The 16,321-nt window shown below is 46.2% G+C and overlaps 1 protein-coding gene across 1 annotated transcript in view; it reads right to left on the bottom strand.

Moving 5' to 3' along the window:
- Positions 1-16,321, bottom strand: part of arhgap42a (Rho GTPase activating protein 42a) — a 480,518-nt gene that overhangs the window by 19,271 nt on the left and 444,926 nt on the right. The window contains exons 19-21 of the mRNA XM_078545811.1: positions 12,527-12,677; positions 5,528-5,920; positions 5,276-5,438 (exon numbers count right to left, since the gene is read on the bottom strand). Of these exons, the coding sequence (XP_078401937.1) occupies positions 5,276-5,438; positions 5,528-5,920; positions 12,527-12,677 (707 nt within the window). The remainder of the gene's footprint in view (positions 1-5,275; positions 5,439-5,527; positions 5,921-12,526; positions 12,678-16,321) is intronic.

The raw sequence follows: 16,321 nt of genomic DNA, 5'->3' as shown, positions 1-16,321 counted from the left end.
ACTCCTGACTTGTGCCTTGTAGATGGTCTACAGGCTTTGGGGAGTCAGGAGGTGAGTTATTCTCTGCAGAATTTCCGGCCTCTGACCCGCTCTGTTAGAGCGCAACAGATTCCATCAAAATTGGAAAAGGCTAATATCCTGCAGAACTCTATTCGGGACCCCCTTCCTCCATTGCTGCAATAATGTTTGAAGTGCTCAGGGGTGGGAAAGGTGGTGTTAGCAACTCATCAGTAGCTTATGTACTGGTGGAGTAGGGCTGCTAACTCTGTTTGGAGGCATTTCAGGAAGCTTGGTTATGTGATGTCTGAGCATGTGATGTCTACAAATGCTATTAGATTTACCTTATAGAAGTTCAGTCCCCTGTAGTTGAGAATCTTTATTTGTGGTTTCACGCCAGCAGCTCTTGTGTGAGAAGCTCCAAGAACTACGAGGCCACCCGAGAACAGGTAAAGAGGGGTAACAGAGTGTAGGGAAAAGGGAAAAAGATAGTCTCCAACTCTCCCCAGTCTCCATCTTCCCCTGAGCCCCCATTCTCCAATCTCCCTCTCCCTGAACTCGAGTGTCCATAATTTCAGGCCTCTACCTCATGATTTCAGTAATCCCCATCTTTGACTCTCCCCACCTCACTCTTAACTGCCAGCTCTCAGCTTTTGTGTAATGGAAATCTCTACTCAGTATCAACAGCAGCAGCAGCAAAACCCTCTATCCGTGATAGAGCTGTGCAAACATTCAATCCTAGAGGAAAAGGGGTTTCTCTGCCACTATGAATGCTGGGTAAAGAGATCTCCATTGCACAAAGCTGGCAGTTGCCAATGAAGGGCAGATGGGGGGATGAATCAGGAATCTGCCTTGCACTTACCCACTTTTCCTAAGTTGTAAACTAATTTGGTACATTGAAGGCTATCCATAATTCATAATTTGTGAGTGCCTGTGGTAAAGGTACTGTATCTATTAAAATACAAATTATTTGGCACTGTCAGTTGGTGTTCATTTTTTGTACATTTTTGTTTGTTGAAGGTGTCACTTTGTACAGGTTACAATCTATGTATATATATTTTAAATTGAAAGCATTTCTGTTGTTAACTGAATAGTATTTTATTATTGAGACCAATATCAAATTTTGTACGAAGTAATGCAGCATCTGAAGCATTCCTGAGAGTACTGGAAGGGATGACCATATTTACACACCAGTTCAGAGAAACTGCTCACAGTTTCAGAAAGACGGCTTCATGCATCCAATCTTTTCTTCCTAGCTTTCAAATGTTGTAATGTAATTTAAAGTAATATTCCAATTTTGTGCTACCTCCTCATTTGACTGATAGTAGCAACTCATGCTGCTGGCTCACATGCATATGACTAGCATGTGATGCACCTAGCCTGCACCTCTTAAACAGGAGCTGCACTCATGATGGAAGCTGCTGCTGACTGCCTGAGCTGGAATTGGTTACAAGTGAAGCAAAATAATGAAGAACTGGGAAAGAGAACGGGCTTCCAGGCTTGGGGATAGAGTGCTGGAGGCCTTCATGATCGAGGTCAAGAGGAAGAGAGAGACTCCATGCATTCATGGGGAAGCCAGAAGACCCTCAAATAACACCCTCTACAGGGAATCAGAGCAGGTGGCCAGGGAGGCCAACGCCTGCAGTCAAACCCCCAGGATCTGGCAGTAGTACCACAAGGTTCAATGACATCATGCTGGTGGTCAAGGTCAGTGAATGCATCCAAACAGGACATTTCATAACTACCAAACCACCAACCATTCACACTGCTCAATGTTCACACCCCCACCACTCACCCATCAGCAGTTCCTAAAAGTCAAGACTTAGGCCTAACATTCAGATGTTCCATCTCATCCTCAACCACCTTCCAATCATGCAAGCCTCACACCCACTTCCCACTATCTCCAGCTTTCAGCTATGGCAGCAACATCAAGCAAATACAGTGCAACAGATCATTGAGATTCTTCCTTCTCTCTTGCAGAATAATGTGGCACACAATAAAAGGGAGCAAAATGGGACTAGCAAGGGGCAGGCACTCCTGCTAAGCTTTAGAGATGGTGCTTTGCATCATGGGACTAACTATGACACAGCCTGCTTTATCCAGCGACATCAAGAACATTGGGGATGATAGCATGTCCCTGCTTTATGCCCCTTTTCAAATCTTACCCTCATCTTGCTATCTGGCATGAATTGCAGGTTGCAGATGGTGTGATCTTGGACCTCCTTTGCACCCCAGCTTCCCCTTCTGGTTTTCTGCTTTCAGACACCCAAGAACTGCTGCCTATCCAGCCACAGCAGTGTCAGAATGAAGGGAAAGAGCAATACCACACCATGAAACACAATCACTTGATCTGACAATCAGTCACCAACTCAAATGCTGGCAGTGCTCATACCTTAGAGGCAAGTGCAGAATCACATCAGCATGTGGTGAGTCACTGGCACAAGTGGACAGCAGGCCAAGAGGCAAAGACAGTTCATGTGCTGGAGGGCAAGGTCGAACACAGGTTCTGCTATCAGGGACTTGGATGAGGACTTCGGTGGAAAGGCACATAAGAGAATGCTGGTAAGCATGCACAGAAGTGCTTGGTGTATTGTCAAGCCCAACAGACAGCCTGTTGTTACTGTCAACGAGCATGAGGAATCTAGCTCCAATGTTTCAAAAGACATTGCAGAGCTTGGAGCTCATCCTTTTCAGAGGAAAGTAGTAGTCAGTTCTTTGACCGTACCTGCAGACCCAGCTGCGATACTGCATCGGGTGGCCACTATCTCAGCTTCCATTGCAGCACAGGCGGAAGCCACCCAATGCCCTGGTGCTGCAGTGGAAGTCAAACAGTCACAAGATTAATGCAGGCTCAAACTGCTGCTATCAGGGCTGTGCATTTCAGTGTTCAAAAGGGACATGCAGGTTTTTAAAGCAATCCAGCAATGTGTCCTCCAAAGGATTATTAGGATTGCTGAGACATGCCTCGGGAGAGTGGAACTGGCACCACGGAGCACAAACCTGCACAAAATAGCAGAATTAGTGTTCCCACTACTGCACTTAACAGTATTCTTGCTGGTGCCCCTCAGCCAGTGAGCCAAAACTGCTGCCATGCCGAGGTGATGCAGCTCCAAGCCAGGTCCGCAAGGTCCAGAGTTGCTCAAGGACATCCTGGAAGGCCACCTGCAGTATCCGCCAGTGAAAGTCAAAACAAAAACAAAAATACCTGGAAAAACTCAGCAGGTCTGGCAGCATCTGCGGAGAGGAACACAGTTAACGTTTCGAGTCCGCATGACTCTTCAACAGAACTAAGGAAAAATAGAAAAGGGGTGAAATATAAGCTGGTTTAAGGGGGGTGGGGGGTGGGACAGGTAGAGCTGGATAGAGGGCCAGTGATAGGTGGAGATAACCAAAAGATGTCATAGACAAAAGGGACAAAGAGGTGTTGAAGGTGGTGATATTATCTAAGGAATGTGCTAATTAAGGGTAGAAAGCAGGACGAGCAAGGTACAGATAGCCCTAGTGGGGGTGGGGTGGGGTGAAGGAATCGAAAAAGGCTAAAAGGTAGAGATAAAACAATGGATGGAAATACATTTAAAAATAATGGAAATAGTTGGGAAAAGAAAAATCTATATAAATTATTGGAAAAAACAAAAAGGAGGGGGAAAATCGGAAAGGGGGCGGGGATGGAGGAGAGAGTTCATGATCTAAAATTGTTGAACTCAATATTCAGTCCGGAAGGCTGTGAAGTGTCTAGTCGGAAGATGAGGTGCTGTTCCTCCAGTTTGCGTTGAGCTTCACTGGAACAATGCAGCAAGCCAAGGATGGACATGTGGGCATGAGAGCAGGGTGGAGTGTTGAAATGGCAAGCGACAGGGAGGTCTGGATAATGCTTGCGGACAGATCGAAGGTGTTCTGCAAAGCGGTCACCCAGTCTGCGTTTGGTCTCTCCCATGTAGAGGAAACCGTATTGGGAGCAACGAATGCAGTAGACTAAGTTGAGGGAAGTGCAAGTGAAATGCTGCTTCACTTGAAATGAGTGTTTAGGCTCTTGGACGGTGAGGAGAGGGGAAGTAAAGGGGCAGGTGTTGCATCTGCTGTGGTTGCATGGGAAGGTGCCGTGGGAGGGGGTTGAGGTGTAGGGGGTGATGGAGGAGTGGACTAGGGTGTCACGGAGGGAACGATCCCTACGGAATGCCGCCGGGGGGGTGAAGGGAAGATATGTTTGGTGGTGGCATCATGCTGGAGTTGGCGGAAATGGCGGAGGATGATCCTTTGAATGCGGAGGCTGGTGGGGTGATAAGTGAGGACAAGGGGGACCCAACATGTTTCTGGGAGGGAGAAGAAGGTGTGAGGGCAGATGCGCGGGGGATGGGCCGGACACGGTTGAGGGCCCTGTCAACGACCGTGGGTGGAAAACCTTGGTTAAGGAAGAAGGAGGACATGTCAGAGGAACTGTTTTGAAAGTGGCATCATCAGAACAGATGCGACGGAGGCGAAGGAACTGAGAGAATGGGATGGAGTCCTTACAGGAAGTGGGGTGTGAAGAGCTGTAGTCGAGGTAGCTGGGGGAGTCGGTAGGCTCGTAATGGATATTGGTGGACAGTCTATCACCAGAAATTGAGACAGAGAGGTCAAGGAAGGGAAGGGAAGTGTCAGAGATGGACCATGTGAAAATGATGGAGGGGTGGAAATTGGAAGTAGAATTAATAAATTTTTCCAGGTCCAGACGAGAGCATGAGGCAGCACTGAAGTAATCATCGATGTACCAGAGAAAGTGTTGTGGGAGGGGGAGCAGTCTTCGTCTAATTGTCAGCAGCCTTCCACCAGCCATGCTCCAACCACTGGGGTAGCATTGTGTAGAAGCACTAAGCCAGGCAAAAGCACCTGCAAGTCAGACACTGAGGGAATGCAAAAGGGTGAACAATTCATTTATGTTTACATAATTGGATATATCATTGGATAAAGGTGTTATGAAAAGATTTATGGTGGTGTATTTTATTGAAGGATCTTAGCCAAAAGGATGCTTTGACCTTGAAGGGGGCTGGTCCCAGATGGACGGAAGGTGGATAATATTGGAGTCATGGTGGTGCAGGGAAGCTGAATGTGACCAGGCACTCAGTGGTGGTAAAGGGAAGGGAAGTGTGAATAGACACTCTGGGACAGCCCATCTGGAGTGAAGGAGTCCTGGCAGCCTCTTTCTCTTCCAACTTCATGGCCAAAGTGTGCATCAGTAGTGATTCTTTGCACTATAAGTTAGCTACTTTTGCAAAGGATCTTTCACAAAAATAGTACTTACACTGATCCAGGTTTCTGATAGCCATTGCTCGTTGATGTGTCTAGTCTTCGTCTAATTGTCATCTTTGGAGGAAGTGCTGGGTTGGATGCAGTTTTGGGTGTATCTTTTAAATCCATTGAAGAAAGATTCTGAACAGAACTGCTAAAAGTTCTAGTATTAGTACCTGGAAAGAATTTGACAAAAACTCTTAACTTTCTTTTTAATTTTGCAGTTAGCAATTTTAACCAGTTAAAAAAAGACCTGTGAACCTACCATCTGTTGTAGGGAGAGAAGTTAAGGAAGTCGTTACTGATCTTTTAAGTCCAGTATATTTATAGGATCCTTCACTGCACAGATTTAATGGCTGAGATGTGTTATCTACATTGGAAACAGATAACAGACTCTGGGAATCTGCCTGACCATCTGTTTTAACAGTGTCTTCACTGGAGCTTGATTCTGGGCTCGTGGTCCAGATGATTGTGCCCTTTTGTCCAGGCAATGACGCAGGTGCTGACACCCATTGTATTCCACTATCTGCTATCTCCCTGTGCAAATGACGCTGGGAGGAGCTGGTTTTAGAGGAACTGTTTAGTTCTGATGAATGAGAGGACAGAGACTCTATGCTTCCCATTGGTGTACTGTCTGGGCTGCTGCTGAAAGTGTCACCTGAAAAAAGGGATAACAAGTATGAGAGTATGTACAAATTCAATCCTAGAAAATGGAAAAAAGATAACACTGCTTACATATGTAACTTTTGATTGCAAATATATGACCAACACTATGAGGCATAAGATTCTTTTTTAAGTATTCTCAAGCTTGGCACACCTTTTATCATTAGGAATTGGAAATGCTCCCTATACAACTGAAAAATTATTTCACAAATTAGTGAAATGGGGGTATCATTTTTAACATTACCAGAACATTTTGACAAAGTTAACATTTACGCCAACTTGTAATATTTTGATTAGCATCAATACTAAATGTGAATCTTCAATGTCTTTCGCTTGTAGAAATATCCCCATGGAACCTACTGTAGAAAATAACCACTTGGTAGAGCAAAATAAAAATGTACTGACAGACAGCAAAATATCAGCACCAACAAAAAGCTGGATATTGTCGAACAATTGTAAAAAATATGAGTAGGAGTAGTCCATATGACCTCTCGAGCCTGCTCCACCATTCAATACAATCATGACTGATCATCGTGTTCTTTAATTGGTATCCAGGGGCAAACAACCTCTCAGTGCCTACCCTGTCAAGCCCCTTCAGAAACTTGTATGTTTCAATGAGATCACCTTTCTTTCTTCTAAACTCCAGAGAGTTTAGACCCAATTTACTCAACCTCTTATCATAGGACAACCCTCTCATCCTAGGAACCAATCTAGTGAACCTTCGCTATACTGTCACCAAGGCAAGTAATATCCTACCTTAAATCATAGATTCATAGATGTTCACAGCACAGAAGGAGGCCATTTTGCTCATCATGTCAGCGTCGGTCAACAAAGATCTGACTACACTATCCAATTTTCCAGTGCTTGGCCTATAGCCCTGCAGGCGATGGCAGGGCAAGCATGGCAACCAAAACTGCACATAGTACTCCAGGTGTGGTCTCACCAAAGCCCTGTACAATTCTAGCAAGATTCCCTTATTCTTGTATGCTAGTCTCCTTGCAATAAAGGTAAACATGCCATTTGCCTTCCTAATTGCTTTCTGTACATGCTTGCTAACTTTCTGTGTTTCTTGTACAAGTGCACCCGAGTCCCTCTGAACGTCAACATTTACAAGTTTCATGCCTTTTAAAAAATATTCTGATTTTAGGTTCTTACTACCGAAGTGTATAGCCTCACACTTCCCCACATTATACTCCATCTATCACCTTGTTGCCCACTCACTTAACTTGTCCACCCCGTCCCTTTCTCACTAATCATGGCTCACAATCTCGCCCCCTGCAAAGTCTGTAAGGCTGACACTGCACCTGAGCTGTGTTTGCCTCATACACTAACACAGCCCTTACCTCGCTCAACATACCCACACCAGGTTAACAGATTACTTACTGGTGGTTTAACGCTGTATCACTAGAAGCAAAAGGGACCAAATTAGTGCCCTCCAGTTCCCCATTAGCAGGACATGGAAAGGCAGCCGTATCCGGCCTGGCACAAGGTTGAGTGTTGGCTCCCCCGGTCCTTCTCTGGCCTCATTACTAGTGGAGACACCCTCCTTTAAAAATTTTTCTTGATTCTTCTTCTTGGCCTCCCGGAAGACGGCGAATGATTGGTGACAGTGCAGATGGCAGCTGTGGGACCAGCCAGAATAACTGCTCCACCTCCTCCATTCATAAGCTTCCTCCCTCCTGTTCTTGCTACTCCACTAATCATGGAGCGGCAAATAGGCGAGAGACATAATCTGTTACTGGAGGAGCAGATCCTCACAGATTCTGTCTCTCCCACTCATGCTGCTCCTCCAAACACAGCAAAGTTGTAATTTTTTTAAAGCACTGCACTAGTCCCAAAGGTTGGAACAAATATTTAAAATGGCAGATTTCCAAGACTCTAATGTTGGATATCCACCAAATGGTAGAAATTTCGCATCCCAGAATTAGAGAAAAGCTAGGAATGGTGGATGCCCAAAGAGGTTTGGGGGTCCAGTTCCCCATAAGTATCATCATGTTAAAATCTCATATTGGGTATAGAAACTAATCAAAAATGCTAACAGAGTGCTGGCCTTTAGATCTAGAGGACTAGATTCAGTGGCATAGATCATGCTTCAACTTTGCAAAGCCTGGGTTAGACCACACCTGAAATACTGTGAGCAGTTCTAGCCATCTCCCTTAGGAAGGATATATTGGCCTTGGAGGGAGTACAGCATAGGGTACCATGATACCTGGCCACCAACGGTTAAATTAGGAGGAAAGATTATACAAACTAAATTGTAACCCTACAAGATTAAGATTTGATCCAAGTTTTCAAGATATTATGGAAACAGATAAGGCTGATAGAGGTAAACTATTTCTGCTGGTTGGGACTAGGGGACATACTCTGAAAATCTGAGCCAAACATTTCAGGAGTGAGATTGGGAATCACTCCCAACACAGAAAGTGTCGGGTTGTAGAAGTTTGGAACTCTCTTCTGCAAATGACAATTGATGCTGCATCAATTGTAATTTTTAAATCTGAAACTGATAGATTTTTGTTATTCAAAAGTATTAAAGGGTATAGGGCAAAGGCAGGTATATGGAGTTAGGTCAGAAGGTAAGCCAAAATTTTGAGGTTTTAGGGGCGAAATGGCCTATTGATGTTCCCAGAAGCACTAGGCCAGGCACCAAACCCAGAACATAGGCACGAAGGGAATGCACAAGGATTATTAGTTGACTTTTGTATGGAATATTGCACGGTTTGTTTTCATAAATTTGGTATTGAATTTTTTTTTGTGGTGGCTTTTATTTCAGCATTATGGTCAAGCTGATGCTGTGATAATCAGTGACAGAGGGCAGACAAGGTTTGGGACTGTTATAGAATGGGAATTGTGGCTGTGTTCATTGGTACTGCAGTCTGGTGAACTGATTGTGGGCAGCTCAACCGGAAAGGGGATGTATAGGTTGCTTCCTCCCATCCTCCTTCTCCTCTGCTGCTCACTATATACCTGATGGCAAGGGCTGTGCCCTCACAATGGCGAAGTTGTACAGCATACAGCAAACCATGACAAATCGTGTAACATGCTCTGGCAAGTACAGCAGTGCTCTTCCAGAGTAATCTAGGCATCAGAAAGGTTGTTTGAACACCTGAATGGTCTGCTCAATGATGGTTCATGTGGCAGCATGCCTCTCATATTCATGCTGCCCATGTGTGATTGGGTTGCACACTGGAGTCATGCTCCAGGTGGTCAGCAGATAGCCCTTGTTGTCCAGGAGCTAACCTCTGGTTTGATATGGCAGCTCAAATACTGACTGGAGCAGAATAAAGCCATCTTGACTGCTTCCAGCATACCAGACATTCATCTGCATGATATATTGAGCATGGTCATACACCAACTACGCATTCAAGTAGTAGATGCTGTGCATACAAAGCCAGCTGTGTGGAGCTGATAGCACCCTACACCATGGGAAAGCCTGTTATTCCAGATAGAATATATGCACACTTCATCAACTTCTCTGGTCAGAGAGAATGCTACATACTTCCTCTCTGGCATACAGAGTTTCAGTAATCTCCCTTACCGCAGTGGATAGCAAACTGTGAGATGTTAGAGATCTTGCCTGCTTCATCTTAAAAGAACCTGATGCAAAGAAGTTAACGGCTACAGTTACTTTCACAGCCACTGGCAGTGCCGTCCTTGCCCTGCTCTGAGGTTCAAGTCTGCCTGTAAGAGGTGGTATATTCCAGTAAGCATCTCCTTTGGAAATTGGAAACATCACACACACTGGGGGGAATTTAATGTCCTCCCCCATGGCGTGTTTGTTGATAGGCAATTAATGCCCGTTTAAGGGCCTCATCCTGCCACAGCTGGTGTTAATCCTGCAGTGGGTAGGGGGCTTGCCATGCTGGGAGCATGACAACCAAACCTATCTGGGGTCACTTGCGTGCTCCTTGTGGGGGTTATCCTTCATTCAGTTGAAACTTAGTGCCTGATCGAGGGACTCGGCATTGGGAAGAGGGGGATGGGTGGTCTCTGAGAGCCACCCCTGCCCTTGCTGCTGACCTCCATCCCCCCTTTCCCCAAAACACCCCCGCTGTCATTACTCACCTATGCTGGGATCCAACAACGATACTAGACCATGGCTGCGTACTGGCAACAGCCACCACTTCACTGGTGGCGCTGCTGTTCAATAGAGCTGCTGATCTCTGATGCTGCCCCTGAGGTCAGGGGTGAGACTCCCGTCACCTGCATTAAATCCAGCCTACTGTTCTTTGCTCTAGTTGTGTTAAGAGAATTTTTCCCTGAAGACCCTGGGTGGATATGGCTTCCTGTGGAGGGCCTTTCTCCTCCTACTCCTCCGTGAGCAACTTGTCCTCTTTTGTGTTGCCTCTGCTCTACCTCACTATTATGCTACAGGCCAAGAGGGGTAGTAATACAGCATTGATAACTGGATCATGTGTTCTGACCAGAACTCAAAGTCAGAACCAGGACTTTCACCACATGCAATACCAGTCCTTATTGTCTTCACCAGCTTTAGAAACTCAGTGCACTTCCACAAGCTCAGGCAGAGCTGGTAGAAATCAATCAGCAACCAACATGAAAATAATTGATGATCCTTTTAATTGGCACTGGTGGGGCCTCTTTCTTGCTACTGAATGCATGTTCAGCTGTGTGAGTTTGAGCAAAGGTGTTAGCTGGAGTAGGGTCAAAAATGGCAGTGCTGGCCTCAAATCAGCATTACATGCTGACCGACATCACATCCATCTACTCTGCATACTGCATACTGAATGCAACACATTATAGCCCTCACTGAGATGTCATCAGGCAAGAATTGCACTGGAAGTGCATGCACGACACAGACATAATTTTACAGCCGAAGTGGTACCCATAGTGCTGAAAATATGAGAACTATGGAGCCGGATTTTGCTGCATTTATTTTTCTTATAAAACTTTCCAGTGTCAAGTCACCAGATGGACATTTTTAGAATTATGTATGTTTTCAAGCATTTGGAGGAGCCACTAAAGCAATACAGACTTGTGTCTTCTGATGGTTACACATCACATGGTAATGTTCAGAAAGCAGGCAGCATCCTGACTAACATTCTTCCCTCAATCAGTAACATTGAGAGGGATTAACTGGTTATTCAGCTGCTTATGGTTTTCAGGATCTTATTATGGCTGCTACATTTGCCTAATAAAAAAGCCACTGCACTTTAAAGTAATTAATCATACACGAAGTGCATTGAGAAAATTCAGAGAAAGTGATAAAGCATCATTTAAATGTGTCTTTCTTTCTTTCTAAATTTTTAAAGTTGATTTTTGACTTCTGTTTTAGCTATTTCAGACGGATTTTTGGGGAGTGGGGACGACTTCAGAGCCATTTAAGATTCTGGGATTCCTGCCCCCATTCCTGGTGCCGGCAATTTCCATGGGTTTGTTCTCATTATGCATGGTTGGCTGAGAGCCTGGACCAATAAAGGCTTTATCTTAGTAGGTAATCTGTTTAGACAAGTGAAGTGAATTGTCGAATTTGCTTGTTGACAATATATTGTTCTTTCTTTGAGCTGTTTAGTCAATGTCCCAATGTTAAATTGGACAAGATTAAGAGGTGTGAAGTGTTTGAAGCCTCTGTTATTGACACTTTAATGGTCTGTCTGATTGACACTTTTATAGAATAGGAATAGCAGTTTTTTCAAAAAAATTTCTGAATTTTTTTTTCCCTCAGCAGTTTCACACTTGCCATTGTTATTATTTAGCTCATTGGTTATGTACATAGTGCATACTGGTTGAATGGGCATGGAAGGGGCATGTGTTAGCATTGAGTTGGCATGGAGAGTATGAGGGGCCATGGGGAATGGCTGGATGGCATGAGTTGGCATTGAGCTGATATGGAGAGTATGAAGGGCCTTGGGGAGTGGGTGGGGATGAGGTGGTGTGAGCGTTGAGGGCTAGCTGGCCTAACTATATTTATTTCAACAGGGACAAAGTCCCAGAAAACCCAGACGGGCCTTCTAACCAACCCGCCTTGGTACTCATCCACTCCTGTGGCCACCTAAGCTCTGCTTCCTGGGATGGCAGGCCTGACTCTATCCTGAACCCACCCCCAAACTGGAGCAAAAGGCGTTTCAAACCAAGGCAGGACTACCGAGTCAGGAAATTTCCTGACTCAAGCTACCCTACTTGGTAGCGAAAATCCAACTCATAGAAGCCAAAGGCCCATTAGATATCTTTGCAGTCAAACATCCATTAAAAATCTACTTAAGAGGCATCCTGTTGGCATAATGCTTTAGTGTGCTAATATGCCAAAGCAGGATGAAGATGTGTAGTCATACAACCTTACATGCAGTTTCTAGCCTCTGTCAATCCTAACCACTCATTTTCTTGCAGAAAGCTAGAATGGTCTATATTGGAGAATTAACTGCATGCATCTGAAAAGAAGGAAATAACCTTGAAAGCAAAGAAAACTGATAAATTATTTGGTACCTATTCCTTACTATAACAAGAGGAGCCTCTTCCAATATATCTCTCAAATGTAGATATTCAGAAGAGTTTTGAGGTTGTGGTTTACATTTTTCATTTGAAGTCAATGTTATCAAAAAAAATTAGTACAGCTCTTTCAGAGTTTAACTGTATGTTGTCTTACTGTCTGCATCTGCTAGACACAATGTTGGGGTGTAGATGCCCCTCGGTCTTCTTGGGCCTGTCGACAGGCAAGTTGCCTTGCTTCGCCTAGATCCAGACCTCTGCTCAGGTTGAGGAAGAGGAACATTTGGGTCAGGTAGACTGTGGAATATCTATGAATGAGGGAAACAAAATATGCGTTTGTAGAACATTGTAAAATAATATAACATGTATAATTATAAATGTAACTGAAATAGAAAATAAACTGCCTACATGGAATTCAGCAACAGATTATTCAATTAATGATTTTTAAAAATAAGCTAACCTTTGGGAGTCACTGGCTCAGCCAGCATTTATTGCCCATCCCTAATTGCCCTTGTTCAGAGGGCATTTTAAGAGTCAAGCACATTATTGTGGATCTACAGTCACATGTAGGCCAGACCAGGTAAGGACAGCAGATTTCCTTCCCTAAAGGGCATTAGTGAACCAGATGAGTTTTTACAACAATCGGCAATGGTTTTGTGGTTATCGTTAGAGTTTTAACACCAGATTTTTATTGAATTCAAATTCCTCCATCTGCCTTGGAGGGATTCGAACTTGGGTCCCCAGAGCATTATTCTGGGTCTCTGGATTACCAGTCCAGTGACAATACCACTATGCCATTGCTTCCCCTATAACCTTAAGATACACCAATTAGGAATTCCACACACACATACATGGACACACACACACGAACACACCTACACATACACCAAGGAGACGATTTGACTAATAATGGCTCTTCCGTATCCTTCCTAGGACAATCTGAAACAATTCCCATTATCCCTTAGCTATTTATCTTCCAAGGCTTCAAATGTGTAACTACCACACCCTTGCACAAGTGCCCCATGTGGAAAGATAATCTCTATTGTAACAACTATCGCCATAAAAGAAATCACTTCTAAATCCTCTCCTTTTAGAATCATCCAATGCTCCCCAACCAACAGCTATAGGGCAGAATCGTCCCAGATTTGCACAAAGTGTGGTAGCGGGCGGGCGGGAAAACAGACTTTTTACCTGCCAGCCACAATTGCTTTTCGCGCTGTAGCATCCCATTCTCAAACGTCACATCTCATTAATAACGTGTTAATAATTCTGATCACAAACACGCCGGATCGCTGGCGGGTGGGCTCGGATTTGCCCGCTATGCCATGGTCTCAGCGCTTCCTCGCTCTGGGTGCCATATTTAAAGCGCACCGGAGTGCATGCCTACTTCATGTCTTCAGAGCAAGACTGCTCCAGGCGACAGATGGCCCCAAAAGTAAAGAAGATGGCAGCCTCCAAATTTAGTGACACCTCTCTGGGGCGCCTGCTGGGCACAGTGGGAGGCTGCTGCAATGTTCTCTAACCTTGCTCTGGCCATAGTAGGTCCACTAGAGTCAGGCCTGAGAGGCGGTGGTGGTGGCGGTCAGTGCCGCCGGAACACAAAGAAGGTCGGCATCCAGTGCAAGAAGAGGATGAATGCTGTCATCCATTCTGCCAGGTAATCCAATCACCTCATCACTCTCAACTCCCACATTCACAAACCCACCACGCATCCACAGGGTTCTCACCTCATTGGACAACGCCTCTAGCTCTCACACACACCCTCACATTTCCATCAGGCTCATATCCTCTGGAACTCACGTCCCCATCCCATCCATGGTTCCGCTTGCCACCAATACAGCATAGGAGGTGGTGGCAACGGTGGTCAGCAAAAGAGGACAGCCATGCAGTACAGGAAGAGGATGAATGGTCTCATCCGTTCGCCAGGGTAAGTCACTCTTCTCATTGCCCTCAACTCTCACACTCACAAACCCATCACACATCCACAGCCTGGAAGACCCGTCACAGTGCTTACCCACACCCTGCACCAGCGCAGAGCCACACACCTCCATGGGACCTAGATCTAGAGCAGGTTCAGGTTCACAATCTGGTGGTCACCGCACGGACACGTGTCCACAGCAGGAGGAGGCAGGTTCAACCGAGCTCCCCGGCAGTCAGAGGACTGCCGGGGAAGAGGCATCTGTGAGGTCCGAGTCAGATGACAAGTCTCTGGATTTGGCCTTCCAACTCATCATGGTGAGTCAACAGAAGGTGGGGGGATATTGCTTAGAGCTGCTGGAAGCCCTCAACAGAGTGCATGTGAGTTGGAGGAGTGCTTCCATCTGTGCTCTGATGAAGTGGTGCCCACATGTGCGCCTATGGAGGTCTCCATGGGAAGGATGGTGGATGCCCTGGACACCCTGGTCCAGCAAAATGCAGAGATGTGTGCAGACTTGCACTTCATCGCCGTAGCCATGGGTGAGTTCCTGCAGTGGCAACATAAGAGGGAAACAGGGCACCTCAACGTCCCTCCAGGTGCTACCTCCCCTCAAGAAGTCAGGCTGGGGCCCTTGGGCACCCGAAGGGGAGAGGAGCAGCAGCTGGGCATCCCTGAGTCATCCACTCAGGAATCTCAGAGGCTGTCCTCTCCCTCTGAGTCCCCTTTGCCTGTGAACCCCTCAACCTTGCCCTCTGTCACTGCGGAGGGAGCAGCTGGTTCACAGAAGGACACCCAAAGCACGCCAGGGCCTTCAAGGCCTCAGCTCTCCAGAGGACGCATGCCGAAATCATCAGAGGCAACAGGGTCAACCATTACACAGGCTTTCTCCACCTCTGTTTCAGATGTCAGGACAGCATCTACAAGCAGTGTTATTGCCTAGAGAAGTTAAGAAATTCTGATCACAAGTGGTTGCACGAGTAAACACATTTTGTCACTTTATAATCTGAAAATATATTCACTTTCACTGAATAATGTGTAATGTTGTTTTTCAGCTTCATTTACAGGCTTTGCAAGTGCTCCCACTGCATCCCCACCGCATCCACCCCCCACCCCAACCCACTAGTAATTCAGCTGCACGCAGCCGGGCCCTGAGTGATCCTGGAAGGAGAAGTGTGTGTGTGGAAGGGCCTTGTGGAGACTAGTGCAAGCACTCTCTCGTGCACGCGGAGCTTTCATCCATCACACTCATCTCACTGTCCTGAGCATTTTCCACGCTACCTGCTGGGGTGCTCTTTCAGTTGTCCATCTAATCTGACCTGCATCTCCGGCCAATCACTGATTTCACTTGCATGCAGCACCTGTACCCGTTCAATAAGAGGCTCCGCTCACTTTCGAAGAGCCATGGTAGTCATTAAATTTCTGATCAGCTCCCTCGTACTTTTCCCTCTCCCAGTCATCCATGTCCTTTCCCTATCACAGGTAACCCTCCAGCATCACCTCCCACCTACACGCCGTCACCTACAAACCTGAACCCTTTTCTTTCCAGGATGAACTGGTGAACGTCCCCACATTCCTGAGAATCCCACCCCCATCCACATTGACCTCCTGACCTCCTCCTTCCCACCCCCAGGGTCTGAGTTCCGAACAACCAACCTCGCTTACCCTTCTACCGCTACCGTTGCACCCTCACCCTTCTGGCTCACTCTCTGCCCTCTCTCATACTCATCATTCCCTCCTACCACATCCACCCTCAGGTTGTCTCCCAGGAGGCAGTCATTGACTCCATAGGCTCCTTCTTGCACATTCATGTGGATATTCCTCCCCCCACCCCCCACCGCCTTACTCCCTCCTCCACCCTTACTCCCTCTTCCACCCTCCCAACCTCACCATTCCCCTTTAACCTGCGTCCCTCCCTCCCAACTTCACCCCCAACACCTTTGTTCCCCCCACCAACCTCACCCCCGACACCTTCGCCACCCACGCTGCCAACCTCACCTCCCTCTCTCCAACCACCCCCCCGGTACACCTTCCTCT

This window comes from Cetorhinus maximus, chromosome 7, assembly GCF_964194155.1.
Source record: "Cetorhinus maximus chromosome 7, sCetMax3.hap1.1, whole genome shotgun sequence".
NCBI classification, from domain to species: domain Eukaryota; kingdom Metazoa; phylum Chordata; class Chondrichthyes; order Lamniformes; family Cetorhinidae; genus Cetorhinus; species Cetorhinus maximus.
This window is presented reverse-complemented; position numbering and strand designations above follow the sequence as displayed.